Here is a 16,434-nt window from a genome sequence, read left to right as displayed (position 1 = left end):
AAGTATGCTTTTGTAAGTCTTAATTGTGGATTAATGTGGATTGGAGTTGGGTGAGGGGTTGATCTCTGGTGTCTAGAAATATATATTTATTTACCTGAAAAAAAGTAGGTAGTTGGATTTGGGCCCAGAAAGGGTAAGACCAGATTTTGCATCTTTTTTTTTTTTTTTGATACGGTACGGATCATAGCTATGACATCTGTACTTAGCAAGTCCTTTTTTAATGAAGTCAGATGCTGTTTCCAGATCCCAATTAATGAACTTCTTGACCTTAGTTACCTTAGGTTCCTAGATATTATTGTCTCTTTGCAGTATAGAGATTTAAAAATATATATAACCCCCCTGGACACCTCCCTTTCTACTCTTTCCCTTCTTCCCATTATAAGTTACTTGAAACCACTATTTTTAGCTAATAATTTATGCCTGAGTTTAAAAAGAAAATTACGTAAGCCCTTTTAAAAAATACCAAAGAATTCCTTGTATCAGTGTGAAAATACCTACAACAATTATCCAGCCTGACCATCTGCTTCTCCAAAGGTCCACTAGCAAACAGTTACATCTATTTTGAGGTATAGTCCTTTTGAAATAACTTCTTCAGGAAAAAAATAAAAAATTTTAACTAGTTCTGAGGGGTTTGTGTCTATGTATTTTGGGGTTTTGGTGTGTATGGCTCTTAAATTGAAGAAGGCTTTGAAGTAATATTAGTACTTGCAGCTCCTAGTAGCACAAGTACAGTACAGGTCATACACCCCAGGGGTGGGTAACGAGTTCCTTGGGGAGTCTGCTCCCAGAAGTTAAACAGAATCAAAAATGATTCCTTTCATAGGCTGGGGTGATGGCTGGAAGAGGAGGGGGGTGCTTTCTCACTGTTAGTGTTCTGCCTCTTGATCTGGGTGCCAGTTGGACAGGTTATTACTGTGCATGTTAGTTTGTGTGAGAGCTGTCATAAATCTGTTTTCATGAAAGCAGAAGGTAAGTTAAACTGATTTTAGATTCTGTCATTTAAAAATGTCAAAAGTCAGAAGTCACATTTCAGAAATGTGAGGTTTCACCCTCAAGATCCATTAGCAGCCATGTGTCTTAACAAGACAACCTTAAACAAACTAACTAAAAATCTAGGCCTTATTTGGAAGAGGGTGTAAAAATTGATTAGCCCCTTTTTTGCTAATGTAAGAATGAAAGTTATCTTTAATAATTCTGTCTTCAAAAGAAAATACAAGCATTATTTAATTACAGAAATGTAACATCAACTTCCTATCTTCTTTAAAGAATTGAAAACCATGCTGTCAGTAAAAATAGAGGGGTGTGTGCTTTTCTTATCATAATGTATCGAAATACACTTGTGGCCCTAAAAGCATTCAACATATTAAGTGTCCGTTGTACCCAGGAAAGAATAGTACGTAAGTAAAACTTAGTTTAAATGATGTAATTTCTGTTCTTCTTAAGTTAGTATATTTGCCAAAGCTATCCATGGGTAGTATTCACTATTAATAAAATATGCCCACCCAAAACACCGTCTACTTGAACATTTTTTTTCCCTTGCACTTAGTCTCCAGGTCTGTCATTTATTCATTCTTTAAAACCCAGCTCAGACATTACTTCCTTTGGAAGCTGTCTTCCTCCCAAACTTGCCCCACTACTTCTCTGTGCCACGGGTTATCCACTCCCTTGTTGTACCTGTAAACCTTTTACAGACTATTTTTATCACGTTTGTCAGACCTGCTTGTGGAAGTTCTTAACCTTTTTTGTGTTGTGGACACCTCTGGCAGTCGGGTAAAGCTTATGGATGCTTTGAAGTAGTCCATAGCTTCTCTGAAAAAACACGTAAGATTATAAAGGAGACTAATTATATTGACATACAGTTCCGTTCCCAGTACCTCCCTCCCCCCAAAAACTACATGTTTAGTCTATCTCCTTGTAGATCATTCTCATCTTTGGGTCCCCAGAATCTAGTTCAGACTTGGCACACTTAAAATCTTTTTTTTTTTTTTTCCATTTCATGAGGAGAGATGAGAACATACTTTTATCAAATGATCGTATTGCCTTTTCCCACCTGAATCTTCATTTGCTTAGGTTCTTCCACCTGAATTTTCTTTTAAATTTTGTGTCACTTCCATGTTACTTTAACAGTTCATTTTTTTAATGTTTTTATTTTCAGAGAATACCATTAACACTAGTATCCTTTTCCAACTATTTGGGTTAATTTTCAGGAGCACCTGGGGACAGGGAAGGATTTGGCTTCAATAAAAACTTCTAGAACAAGTGACTGTTGTTAGTTTTATTTTTATTTCACATTTACATTATGTTACTCAGAAGACCATCATAATTAACTCAAAGAATTGTTTCAGTCAGAGATTTTTAGGTGCACTTGGAGAACTCATGCCCACCAGAATTTAGTCATGCAGTGATGGAACTCAGTGAAAGAAAGACATTATATGTCATTAATTTTCTTGCCGTTTCTGTTCAAAATCGTACCATGGAAAAATCATGGTAGTAGAACTATTTTTAATGTTTAAACAACTAGAATTTATTTTGTTTAAGGAAATTCTGTATTCAGATTGGCTGTCTGAGATCTTCCCTGAGATGCAGTGGTCTTCAGCCCGAGCTGCCTGTGTGGTGCACGGGGCTCATCGGGGAACTGGAAGCAGCCCCAGTGAGTGGTGTCCTTCCAGCATTCTAAGACACAAAACTGGAATCGTGTCTGATTCCACCATGGTCCATAGCATTTGGAGCTTTGGACATAGCTTGAGTTTTGTTTTCCTTTTATGCGTCTGTTTATCTGTTAAAAAAAAAAAAAAAACTTCTGGTGTTCGGTGACTTAAAACTTTCGGGTTGTCTATTCTATGTCTAGGCCAAAACAACTTCATGAAATCCCAGCCTTTTACTGTCCTGACAAAAACAAGGTGAATTTCATTCCTAAAAGCGGCTCTGCTTTCTGCCTCGTCAGCATCCTTAAGCCACTCCTTCCCACACCAGATCTTACCCTCAAGGGCTCTGGCCACAGTCTGACAGTCACCACTGGCATGACCACTACTCTCCTGCAGCCCATCGCTGTGGCCTCCCTGTCTACAAACACAGAGCAAGACCGAGTCTCTCGAGGAACCAGTACAGTCCTGCCACCGACTTCTCTCCTCCCACCACCAGAACCCATCGAGGAAGCTGAAGGATAGGTCCTGGTGCTGCGTGGCCATTGTTCTGGGTAACCAAGAACCTCCTCCATCCCTTGACAGTGATGGCATCGTGCGCTCCCACTTGGCTGTGACGTGCTGCAGCGCTGCCCGTGATGCGTCACCCTGAGGCTTCTGGAAGAAAGCAGCCCCTCTGATGGCTCTGCTCACCCGTGAAGGCTGGCCCTCCGTGCTTAGCCTGCTTTTTCTTAAAGCACCGGTTGAAACAAGAAAAAAGGTCTCATTCTTTCGTTTTGGAGGGCCAATATCACACTGTTTTTTGTTTTCAAATTACTTACTTGAGAAAACAAACAAAAAACTGATCCTTGCAAACATGATTCCTGAAGGGAGAAGTGAATGATGCTGCAAGAACCATCTTTTATATGAAAATGACTATTTTATAGTACCAATGTTACATTTTCTGAAACGTAGCAAACAGGATGTTCAAAAGATTCTTTGGTGGCCTCTGTTTCTTGTTTCCCTTTCTAGATGTGTGCTTTTCTCAGCTGTTTTCAGCTTTGGGACCAAAGGGATTGTTGACATTTTCCCAGCAGTCTTAATCTCATGACTGTGTTCTTCTCCCAAACAAGATTTGATAGGTAAATGCATTCAACAAGTATATATATTTAAAAAAAAAGCAATATTAGTACATCATGTGATTTATGTTTTTGATGTCAGAAGTTTGTGCTTTGGGTGAAATATTTGTAAAACTGCTGTTTTCTTCACTACTCTGTACACTTTTCACCATGTGGTCAGAAAAATTATAATCTGGAGACAAGTGCTTTAATATGTTCTCACCCATCATTGGAACTTGGTTTAAAAGTCAGTGAGCCAAAAGGAAACAAACTACCCAGTGCTGACTGCTAGCTAGGAGTAAGGAGCCCCTAGGGTTTTCTGCGCAGTATTTATCACGTGAGCTCCCTTCTTTACCACAGGTGTCGTTCTACCTTTAATTGTCACTGTATCATAGTCCCAAGAGATCCTAAAATGGCTGTGCATGGACTTCCTCCTTTGCTTTTGTGATGTTGTTGTCTTGTGGATTTGGTCAGGGTTAGTTTGCCAGGAGTGTAACCCATTGAGTAGCGATCCGTAGTCACAGAATCTTGCGGCTGACGTTTTCTTTGCAGTGGTTGGCACTGAGATGTGGTACCTACAGATTTTGCTAGTTCTCCCTCCTACGTTCCACACGGTGAGGGAAACAGGCAAGGAGAGCTTTGGAGCATAAACAACAGGAACCTTTGAAGAGTCCATACAGTTTTGGATTTAGGCTCATCCTAATACAGTCACTGCCGATATCACATGACAGCAGTGTTTCACGTCTGGGTATGTGGTGGTGAAATTAAGGAGCAGCTCGTTTTAAAAATGAGTTCCAGCAAACAGTGTTGATAAAAAGCATCCTTCTAAGATCTTTGTAAACTACCTTATGATGCAATAATGTAATGTTCCTATACTTATTATAGGGAGGAAAAGGATTTAAATACTTGTAAAAGGGATACAGTTTGAAGGTTAGTACGGTCAGTTTGTCCAGCTATATCCCATCAAAGAAAACCTAGTGGTAGCAATAAATCTTCTGAAAGGACTTCTTACACTTATGTATCTTTAAAACATCTAAGGAATTAAAAATATGCCCTGTTAAATTGAAAATGGAGATTTACTTAGGCAAATTAGATAAACTTAAACATCTGAATAAGTCTGTCAGGTTTCAGTTGGCAGGACTGATGAATTTTCGGTAACTTTTCCGTCCAAAACTATGACCTGGAATTAGTACATTGTGGCTGCTAAATCAGGAAAAGCTCACTTATTCAGGATCTAAATGTTCTGGTTGGTTGTTTTTTGTTTGTTTGTTTTTGTTTTTTGAGAATTCTGATTCTTTGCCTTTGACTTTACCATTTCACCATTGAGAACTGCCGTCAGAGGTACAGAAGAAAAGGTAAAACTGAAATCAGGTGAGTTGGTATCAGTGGTCAGAGGAGGAGGTTACAAACAAGGTTTCAGAAAAGCCCATCAGTTTTTGGATTATTTGAATTCTGTTAAATCTGTGTTCTTTTTCTTGCCTTACACTTAGTTGCTTCTCTCTCCACCCCTACTGGTCACAGGGGTGTTCTTAACTAGAATGCCAGTTTGTAAAGCTTTTCCTCTTACTCTGTTGTGCACGTTTGTCTAGCACATCTTTCTGAGGTGTTTCATATATCCTTAAAGTGATTTAAAATCAGGATGGGAGAACAAGTTTGACTCATTATTTATATAGTTTCATAGTGGAACTTCTAATGTTTGGTTGTACGGAGAATGTGAATTCTCAGGTAAATGAATTGTATGGCAACCAAACATTCCTTGTCTTTGGGAGAAAAAGAGCCTGAGATTTGAGAGGGGGGAAAAATGTATAAGGTATAAACAACTCTTAACTGCCAGTGCCAAAGGGCTAACTTTTAGGTGTATGAGCTTTATGCAGTCTTGAAAAAATATTGACCATAATCCACTCAGCTTTTATTTAACCCTTCACACGTGGTTGACTTTTTTTTTTAAATAGGTCTACTCTCAGTAGAATGCATAATATTGTTTTCTAAAATTACATTCCATAGTTATCTTGTTATTCTGTAGAAAACTGTACAGAAGGTAAATACATTAGAATAGCTTCAATGGGAATATAATTTAAATTTTTAAAAAATCTAAGTAAATTTACTTCCTGTGCAGTAAAAGAAATAGGTAGCTTGTGTATTTCAGCAAAAGGAGCTATTCTCTGGTTATTCACTTTGTCAGTCCTAAGTTATTTTTACCCTTAAACAATTTCTTCCTTGTGATGATAAAAATATAAATTTACTGCTTCTGATCATGACTAAGTCTTTATTGTCATGGCTTTTGTGAGCAGTTATGTTTTTAAAATACTTGTTTTGCTTTGGTTAGTAGGGGGAGCATAGATGCCAAGATTATTTTTTAACTAGATCCTTCATTTTGTTTAAAATATTTCTTACACTTGTGACAAGCCAAATGAGCCTTTTAGAAGGTGCTGTTGCTAAATGTGGAATAACTGGCAAGAAAGGCTTTTTTTTTTTGTTTTTTGTTTGGTTGGTTGGCTTTTACTGGAAAATAGCAAAATGTATATAGCCTTCTGGTATGTCCAAGATTAGGACTGGGTTGTCAAGATTTTCTTTTGTTAAAGGAAATAAAAGAAAAATTGCCACTACTGAATTTACTATTATAAAATTAAGATTCATTCCTTAATGCTTGGAATTTTGATGTCTCAAGACCAGACCAGTGGATGTGCTGAATTTGCATTAAAAAAGCTAAAATACTTAACTTTGCACTTTAAGGTTTATGTTTTACTCTGCCTAAATTAATGATAAGCAGAGCAGCCCTGAACAATATTTTGTTTATACAATCCTGTTGAAGAATATAATTTATGTTTTTAAAAATTCTTTATTTTTCATCTCTGTTGAAGCTGTGTAATTTTTTAAAATGCAATTTTAAAAAGTTTCGTTTTTCTAACAGAATTCTCCCTCAGAACAGCATTTCCAGTGGTGATAAATACTGTTACTGTGTACTCATGTGTTCCCTGTATCTGAACACTTGTTGCTGCCTCACAAGAAAATAGAACTTTTATGTTAAAAATAAAGTCTGTTCTTCTTGAGAGTCTTTTTCTGCACACTTCTGTGAATACTGCCTCAAACTCAAATTTCTTTCTTTTCAGACACTTCTAGCTGGAAATAACCTTAGTATATTCTTTTTTCACAGATAGAAAAATGAACTTGTTTTAAGTAGCAGGGTATGTAATATTGTCAGTTGTTACTTCCTTGCTCCCTCCTTAACTTGATCTTTGTGGTAAGTACTAAGTAAACATTAAAATATAAGCAAGCACACTGACAGATGTACCGCATTTATAAGTAATTCAGTACTTCACAGTTTGTTAGAGATTTAGCTGGGGGCCATCACTTAATTTCATTCCGAAGTACACTTAGAGGAATTTTTCCTTTTGTTTTGGTAATTCATTTCTTGCTGAACCAGCCATATTCTTTTGGGACAGTGGTTTACAAATGCAGGACAGCCGTTTAGGCTGAGGGCTTTCGTCTGTATGATGACTGAGTGCAGTATGATCACTTAGAAAGCAGGGTCATCTTTTAAGTGAAACAGAAGCGTCACCACAGCTATTTGCATTGAAAAGTGATCCCCAAATTACTTTGTAAAAAATTCTAAAAATTATTTTTTGGGGAAAACGTTAACCAGAATTGGGGGATAACTAATGTTTACATATTTACCTTATAATTTAAAATAGCATCAAATGCAAAGAGGATTTCTCAAACTGGCATAATATTTTCTTCCATTTTTTTCTCAGTCTTTTCTTTCGACCTTTAAAGAGGTTGAGAGGAGAAAATTTAGATCTCAAGTCAGGTGTTCCCTTATTCTCCCATTTATTTGAGGTGTTTTGCTTTGATTCATTAGTACTAAATACCCACCCCTCCCAACCCCCCAAAGGTTTTTAGGTCTACTGTGGTCCTTCCCCTTCAATTGCTTTTTTTTTTTCTTTTTAATTGCTTTCAAGTGGTCGAGGTGTGAAATGCTTAAGAGTATCTTCTTAGGAGTTTCCTGCCGGTGCGTATCAATTTTTTTTTCCTTGCTAAGATTAGGTTTGCTTTTTAAATATCTTTATTTTAAACCTCTACTAGAACATGGTATGATAATACAAACAGCCTTTTGTATCTCTTTGATTCAGAGTTTTTCAAACTATTTGGGTCTTGAATTAAATGGGTCCAGCCAGCATTTTTTTTTAGTAGAGCAGAACAGAAAACAAATATATTCAGACGTAAGGAGAACACTATTTAAGGAGAATAGTATTTGTATGTAAAGCTTTTGCTAGACAGACCTATACAAGGTTGTAAAGTGTATTTCTTACTGTGGGTTGTAATCAGAATGATTTGAAAAATACTGTTGTAGATACAACTTTTGTGTATGTGTTTGGGGTTGGTCTGGTATCTTAGCACAGACTAGAATCTTTAAAGACATTGTCTCTACCTCCCTCTCATAAGTATCTCCAAATTGCTGGTTTTATTAAAAAATACTTGTCTTTTCAGTGGTGTGCATCTTCCTCAAACTGAGAGTTTATCTCCATATACTCTGATTTGATTTGATACACTAGCATCGACTTCAGTCATGCTAAATCATTATGTTTAAGAGAAGACTGTCATGGAGCTGTGATGGTTAAAAACCAGGAGTGTGACCATCTCAATTCCAAGTCTTAAGCAGTTACCTTTGAGAACTCTGGGATGATTCAGAGGAGATGCAGGAAAAGCACAAGATTTAGGGCCACTTGTTTGGGTACTAGTTCTGGCTCTGCCGCTTAATGGTCATGGGATCTTAGGCAAAGAAGTCACCTCTTTGAATCTCAGATTTCTTATGTGATGAAGGAAATGCTGACAGTGGTGCTGTCAGTCAAATGTCTAGTGAATATGAAAATAACTTACAAAGCTGGAAGCAAACACTTATCTCCTTTATATTTTGTTAGGTAAGTTTATTTCTTAGCAAAGCCAAAAGTTGTTGGTCATGGAATACGGTCCCATAAAATTCATTTTACCTTGTAAACTATAATAACAGCCAAGGATGTTGATCTGAAATCATAATAAAGACAGGTAACACTTACTGATAACTTACCAAGTGCCAGGCTTGGTGCTTATAATAACTCTATGAAGCCAGGTACTGCTAGTTTTACTATCTTACAAATGTCAAAATCAGAATTAGACTAACTTATCTTTGGTCATAGGTCTGATAATGTCAAAATTTGGCTTTGAACCATGTCTAACTCTAGAACTCAAACTTAACCACAAAGCCTTACTGCTATTTCTCCTGTAACAGTGACATTAGTAAAATATATGTGTTCGGCATCATTGCAATTACATGTCATCGGGTCACTGCCTTGTTTTTTCTTGGTGGTCTTGCTTGCTTCCAGTGCTGGCAGCTTGGTTCAGAGGGTGAAGAGAAAGTAAGCTGGTTGACACCAGTTCCCGGCCAAGGAAGCTAGTTACACAAATCCTCAAGCTCTCTAGGTTTTAACGTTGCTATAGCTGCAGAAATTCAAAAGAATTATTTTCTTTAATTTGGGGAACACATCTTTTACAGAGGCAGGAAGTAGTGACTCCAATCACCTTTTTGTTGGATTTTTGCCTGACTTTTTGAGGAAAAGATTTACAAAAGTAACTTTTTAATCTCAACTACTTGGTATGCCCATTTCAGACAGACAATAAATCATCCAGACCACAATTTAGTTCATATATAATATTAACAGTAGTTATTCCTAGATGGTAGGGCTGTGGATGATTTCTTTGTCTTCTACTTTTTAGTGTTTTCCAGACTTGTAAATGAGAGAGTATTACTTTGAAATGGGAAAAAGAAAACAACTTTTTTTCTTTAAAAACATGCACTTCAAAACCTTACTTGTTAACACCACCCAGACCTCCACCTCCATTTTGTATTTACTCTTTAATCACTGAATGGTTTATTTATACCACTGAGTGAAGGAAGAACCATGTCTTGACTTTAGATGCCAAGGACAGTTCTTACTGAACTCTTTTCATTGTCTTCTTTTCATCATCTTTTCATTGGCACATAAAAGATGCAAGGAGATATTTTATGTTGGGCTTATGGATGTGACCCATCCTGACAAACATTTTTCTTCCCATCCGGTTCCGTACGTTTCCTTTGCCATATTTAAACATCTTACTATTGTATGTTTTAAATTCATTACTTTTGATACTGCTAAATTAGTCAGTATTTCCTTCCTAGTTTAATGTCTGTATCCCAAGATTCTAGGTCTGCTTTACTGCTCAGGGTAAGGAAATGCAGGGCCCTGCCAACACTATGGAAAATGGAAATTACTGGATCAATCCTGGCTTGCTTTTTATTCCTCCCTTCAACAAATCAGGTTAAGTACTATGGCTTATATTTCACTGGTTATTGCTTCTAGGCTCAAATTTTTGCTCTTTAATAGTTTATATTTTGTTACTTTGAGTATTCACACAGAGAACACACATTCTGTTGTATCCCATATCTTACGAGTCCATCCTGTAAACTAGACAGACTCTAAGTAATTCAGTAAATTAGAGTCAGTCTCACAATGATATTAATTGCCCTGTTTTACTTTCATTCTGTAGTATCTGTATCTATTCAAACTACCTTCTTATTACTGTGGTCCTGAGGTAAAACCCATGTTTTTGAATAGGGAGACAATAATTGGATTTGTATTGAACACTTTAGGAAATACTTCGTTTTATGCCATCTTGTAATCTTTATTAAAAGAGGCTCAGAAAAATAGCACATTCAACTTCCTTTGTTCTTATGCTGTAAGACCTCTCCATTTCCAGATGGTCTATGAAGAGAGTTATCTGAAATATCCACTGAAATACAAACACTTGTTTCATTGTGCAAATACTGAAACCTGTTTTGTTAAAATACAGTTTTTTTTCTAACCATGTCATTTACAATTAATGAAAGATTTCAAAAAATACCAAGTTACACCAATCTGATCTTAATCTGCCCTGGTATTCCTGCCTTTCTTATAAAGTGGTTGAAGAAGATTAGGCAAATTTTAGTTCTGGGGCTTTTCTAAGTTTAAATGCATTCTTATTTAGTGTTTAAAAGTATAAGATAGGTATTTTCCCCCATTTAATATAAAAAGCATCCATTTATTTGGAAAGAGTTGTTCTCAGCCCACACTTGGTTAAGTTTAATTAATTTACTTATTGATTGGTTGGTCTAGATTTAACCAAACAGCAACTGACCACCCCTCTGTTCCGTGTTTATCCTGTCCTCCCCTTTACTCCTTACTGAATATGTGCTTGGTTTCCTGTTATAGCAATTTAGGTGTGATATAGCCAGATTTCTGTTTCTGGCCCTAAATTAATGATTGAGCTTCATATAACTAATCTTGAGAAAATATAGTTACCTTCATTTTAGTAACAGTTTTAAATGTGCACTTCAAAAATGGAGTTGTGAGACTTGCTTAAGTTATAACGACTTGCTAAGGCAGGTAATGTTGCCTTGGGGTTGAACGGGCAGCTACATACTCTGTTGAAAGAGAAAATGTTAGAGAAACTAAGAAATAATAAAAATCCTTGTAAGCATCTATTTTTTGATAACCTTTGCTCTTGGGAAATTGAGGGCAGGATCCCCTTCACATTCAAAGTGGGATTCGGGCTTCTGGCTTCGAGAGGCTAGTGATTCTCCTGCACCGAATGTGTCTGTTTATACGAGAGCAAGAGCTGCCTCGTATGTGTGTGAGGAAGCTGTCCAAATATTTTTGAACTAACAGATTAGTGAAAATTAATGAAAGAAAAATGGCATAAACTCAAGGCATAAAGTGACATTTCTGAGGTCTTCAGAGTTGAGAGCAGAGTGATCATGGGGATAGAATTTAGACTGATTCGTAACCATAATCATGGCAGAACAATGACAGTACTGCATTCTAGGGAATTTCAGTGAATAAAAAGGATGAGTTAAAAAATGCTTCTTAAGGAATCACCAGATAAAGAACTAGGAATGAACATGTGAAACTATTTTAAGGAAAGATTTACATAACCTTTTCCTGAGTCCATGCCTACACACTCCTTGCTCTTCTGAAGAGCTGTGGGCAATTCAGGTCGTAGTTGGGCCAGATTGCTGTGGACAGGAAGCAGACTGCATTTTATCTGCTCTGGTCTGTTGCTAAAAAAATGTTTTTCTATATACAGTGACTCAGACATTACCCATGATTCTCTTGTAAATAGTATGTAAGCCTGTTTAGAACTAGGAGTACAATGGAAACTACTGTGAACATCTTAGTTAAACGTTTTCTTATGCAGATGCAATGGACTGGATGACAAAGACAAGGCACCTGGAGAACTGCCTCAAAACTAAAGGGTGGGCAGGAAAAAAAGAATAGGAAACTGAGTGACTGTGTATACAGTGGCTGTTTTCATTAAATTGCCTTCTCTCCAGTACTTACACTTTAAACCTTCTAAGGGTAGGTCTGTCCTTAGTAATCAAAGTCTCAGATGATGTCCCCCACAGAAAAGTGGGAAAATAAGACACTCCCTTATGATGGTACAGAGCTTTCTGTAACTGCCAGAAAGTATTCTGGTTTAAATCACATCAAGCAGTATGGGTTAAGTGCAAATCCTGTATGAGGGCAAGTTGTTTGGAAATCTCCCCTTACTCAGACAGACGCTCGTGGGTAATTTCAGGAACACTATTGCCAGTTGCTCAGGGCGTGTCCTCCCCTTACTTTCTTTTCAGGAAGAATACGAATACGGTACATGATGGTAGGAATGTGTGAAGAACCAGGCTTGGAGACACCTGTACAATGTCTTGAATATTACTGGACATTCTTGTAGTTTATGAGATGGGAAGAGAAATTTTTCTGTTTTTGAGGACAGACTCAGCAAATGAATCAACCTGCTACTTCCCCAAGAAAATTCAATAATGAAATGGGGGTTGGTACCCAGGATTTTGTATGAAGGAAAAAAAGCTAAGTAATATTACATATCAGTCTCCAGGTGAAGAAAAAGCACCAAGTTTCTCTGTAATTTCACTAAAGCAAATTGAGTTTTCAAATCTTACTCTATCTTTCTAACTAAAGACAAAACTAGTCTGGTTCTAGTGCTATTTTCCACGACAGAAAATTCCCCCTGCCACTGTTTTATTTAAAAACCAACCCCAAATCACAACCCAGTTTACATGCTGTCCTTTATCCTCCTATAGAATTCTCATAACTAGCAAGGCAACTTACATAAAAAAGGCTTTCCAAACAAACAAACCCAACTCCTACTGATGAAATTATTCCTAGTTGTTATTTTGAAATAAGTTTTGGTATCTATTTCAGACTCAATAGTTTCTAATATTTTCCACATTCTATCAACACCTGCAAAGCCAAGATTTTAAGAGATAATTATTAAAATGTGGTCCTTACCATCTGTCTTAAAGTTGGTTGTCAAGTATTAAATACTCAAACATAATACTTTTGTATACGGATGACAATATAAACTCCTTTCCCCAAAGGCAGTATGTTGCAAAATTGATGTCTCAAGGCCATTGTAGTGACATCGTAACCTAAGTCAAGCATTCAGAAGCTCATCATCTGAGTGTCCAATAGCATCTGGGTTGGAAAGTGGATCTAAGTCTGCAAATAGACTGAACCAGGCAGACATGTCTTGATTACCACTGTTGGGAGCTAGTAAAAAGGGGAAAAAAAAAAAGAGTCTCAGATTCTTGAAATCACATTATTGTACCACTTTTATGATTTTAAAATAGGTGCTTCTTTTAATCAAATGTAAGACAACTGATAGGAGTAAACATCAATTATATCTCTTGAGGATAATTTTGAAAAGCTAATGCAAAAGTAACTTTTGTTCCTACAAAGTAGGAACATTACACTTGTCTTGGTGCTTAAAATCTGTATTTATTATAAAAGTAATAAAATATTAGATATAAGGGAAAAAATTCCCCTAATCTACTATTCATATTAACACACGCAACAGTTGTCATTCTGGTTTACACTTGTTTCCTTTGTCTTTTCTATGTGTACTTTACAAATTTTGATATATGTATTACGGAGTGAATTTTGTCTCAGATAAAGCTTCCTATTGACCAACTCTCTCTCCATGTGGAGACTGAAAAGTCACATACATAGACAGTCTGCGAGCTGTGGCAGACAGTCGAGGATAACGTTTATGCTGAAGGCTGGGGCTCAGAGATGGCACAGTGGCACTGGCAGTAGATCACCTCCGAAGGCTGGGCTCTCGGAGGCCAGGGGGCCAGAAAGCAGCGCCGAGACCCAGCGGACAATCTAAAGACCTACATGTGAGACCAGAGACACAGCGGGCAGGGGAAGCAAGGCAGTCCTACTCTTAAAAGTCTGAGGCAACACTCTTTTACAATCATGGTTACCACTTTCCACAGACTGGAGGGCTGGAATTTGGACTGGGGATAAGGTTAGGACGCAGTGAGAAGCTGCACTGTGTGTCCAGTTCTGTTTCTGGGAATTCCAAGGTGGTGTCAGTGATACCCACACAAGTTCTGGCTTTGAGTCCTGGGTGTACTACCTACTACGTCACAACGGGCAAGTAATTTAACCTCAGGGTGTCTTGTTTCCTCGTCTGTCAAGTAATGATCATGTAATTTATCATTAAACCAGGATACATGAGAGGGAATGGGGTGGAGGCTATTGATAATTGTACTTGAAGAATAGGTGTCAACCAGGAGAATGTGGTCATTCTAGTAATACCTGTGCTCCGGTGTAGCTGTTGGGTTCTATGAGTACATGCAAAGTGTATGGCATTTTGCAAATGTGGGATGGTTTTATATTCATCTGTCATAGTGGGAAATGAAGGTCTTACATTATTTTCATGGGGACTCTCCTTGTGTCCACTTTTCTTGCCTACAGAGACTGTTCTTATAGGACAACAAACAGAAGATGAATAAATCATACTAACTGTAATATAGGTATAGAGAAAAACAGCCCAAGTAACTTGTTAATTTTCATAAAGTAAAAGCAACCATAAACAATACCAACATCAAGCAATAACACACTACTCCTTAGAAGCTCCTCTTGTGACACCCTTCCAGTCACCACTCACCACACCACACCCCTACCCAGGCAACACTATATTCTGTTAAAATGCCCATATCCAAAAATCAAAAGATGTGGAAATGTTTCAGGTTAAAAGAGGCTAAACATGGCAACTGAATACATGACCCCAGACTGACTCACTGTCCCAGAGGGGGACAGTGCTATAAAGCAAATTACTGAGTCAACTCACAAAAATGGAATACAAACAAATGGTAGATTATAGAAAAGTATTATGGTAGTATTAAATTTCCTGAAGTTTACAGCCATACTGTGGTTGTGCAAGAGAACATACCTGTTCTTAGGAAACACAGACTGCAGCATTTAGGGGTAGGGGGTCATGGTGTATGTAACTCACCCCAAGTGGTACAGAAAAAAATAACACACATCACACACACACAGGCCTGCATAAAGCAACTGAGGAAAAATACCAACAGGTGAATCTGGGTAAAGGATATGCAGGTGTTCTCTGCGCTATTTTCATTTATGAAATATTTCTGTACGTCTGAGAGTCTTTCCAAGTAAAAAGTTAAACCAGCATCAGTGACTAATGCTATCTAAAATCCTGCAAGATAGAGAATGTGTCCATTTTCTGTGTATAACTACATGGTAATTACCACATGGACCAGCTCTGCAGACAAAATATAGTAAGTTCTCAGTGTATGTTAGCAATTACCATGACCAGGCCTACGCTAAGTGCCTGAACCTGTTGTCGACAGGCTTCCTGTAAACAAACAGCATCTTCCATCCCTAATGGTATTATCCATTATCAACAAACCTAAGCACAAAATAGAAGACTAGAGTACAGAATTTGGTATGACAGGTTCACAATTTCTATTTAATTCTTTCCATTGTGAGGGATATTGCCAGATATAGCCTTCTTCTTCTTCTTTTTTTTTTTTCTGATACAGCCTTCATTTTAATTCACTATTAACAAAATACTTTTCTGGACAATATGAGACAAAGACTATAAAATGATTCTTTTCTAAATGTACATGAATTCAACTGATAATATGATGGCAGATAATATAAGTAAATAACTTACATTTTGTTAATTTCTTTGGACTCTCAGAAGGCACTGGCTGGTTATCAGTGTGTGAAAGAGGAAGTTCTAATCCTCCTTGGGAGGCCCAGCCTGGGGAGAGAGAAATAATGAATTATCCATTGTTAATGAAATAGGAAGTAGCATCAGAAAAACAAAAAAAGGGAAAAATATCTAATAAAAGTCCTCCAATTTTTGTCCCAGAGTAATCTACAGTATAAGACATGTGAGATACTTGAAATTTATCTGCAATTATGAATTTTATTCAAACCGTCTAAGTTCAGTTACAGCTAGAATTTCTTACATTTTGCAAAGTGGTTCTAAAATAAATATACAAGTTTCCTTTAAAAAACTGCAAATGGGATAAAGTATAAAAGAGAAGTTCTAAGGAGTCAGGAAGAAAGGAAACAGACCTGATAATTAGAATCTTGAAAACTATAAATACTTTATACCCTTTGACTGGGTAACCCCATTCCTAGAAATTTATCTTGAGGAAATAATTTAACTGAAGGAAAAAGTACATGTATGATTATGCTTCTTGCAGCATTATCTATAACATGACAAAGGAGAAACAATGAGGAAGCAATTGAGTAGATTATGGTGGATAAATGTGCCAAAATATGTGGTAGCCCTTAAACAGTATG

At 37.1% G+C, this 16,434-nt stretch overlaps 2 protein-coding genes across 6 annotated transcripts in view; one reads left to right on the top strand and one right to left on the bottom strand.

Annotated features, from left to right (window-relative positions):
- FAM117B (family with sequence similarity 117 member B) overlaps window positions 1-6,791 on the top strand; it is a 59,245-nt gene extending 52,454 nt beyond the window's left edge. The window contains exon 8 of the mRNA XM_032480049.1: window positions 2,849-6,791. Coding sequence (XP_032335940.1) covers window positions 2,849-3,167 — 319 coding nt within the window. The 3' untranslated portion in view covers window positions 3,168-6,791. The remainder of the gene's footprint in view (window positions 1-2,848) is intronic.
- A 3,778-nt stretch (window positions 6,792-10,569) lies between these two features.
- The window catches only part of ICA1L (islet cell autoantigen 1 like), a 50,357-nt gene continuing 44,492 nt past the window's right edge, over window positions 10,570-16,434 (bottom strand). For 4 of the 5 annotated variants that reach the window (XM_032480050.1, XM_032480051.1, XM_032480052.1 and 1 more), the window contains 2 exons: window positions 15,794-15,883; window positions 10,570-13,353 (listed from right to left, as the gene is read on the bottom strand). In XM_032480050.1, coding sequence (XP_032335941.1) covers window positions 13,238-13,353; window positions 15,794-15,883 — 206 coding nt within the window. In that variant the 3' untranslated portion in view covers window positions 10,570-13,237. The remainder of the gene's footprint in view (window positions 13,354-15,793; window positions 15,884-16,434) is intronic. The other variant, XR_004320042.1, reaches the window with a different exon arrangement.

Source organism: Camelus ferus, chromosome 5, assembly GCF_009834535.1.
Source record: "Camelus ferus isolate YT-003-E chromosome 5, BCGSAC_Cfer_1.0, whole genome shotgun sequence".
Taxonomy (NCBI): domain Eukaryota; kingdom Metazoa; phylum Chordata; class Mammalia; order Artiodactyla; family Camelidae; genus Camelus; species Camelus ferus.
This window is presented reverse-complemented; position numbering and strand designations above follow the sequence as displayed.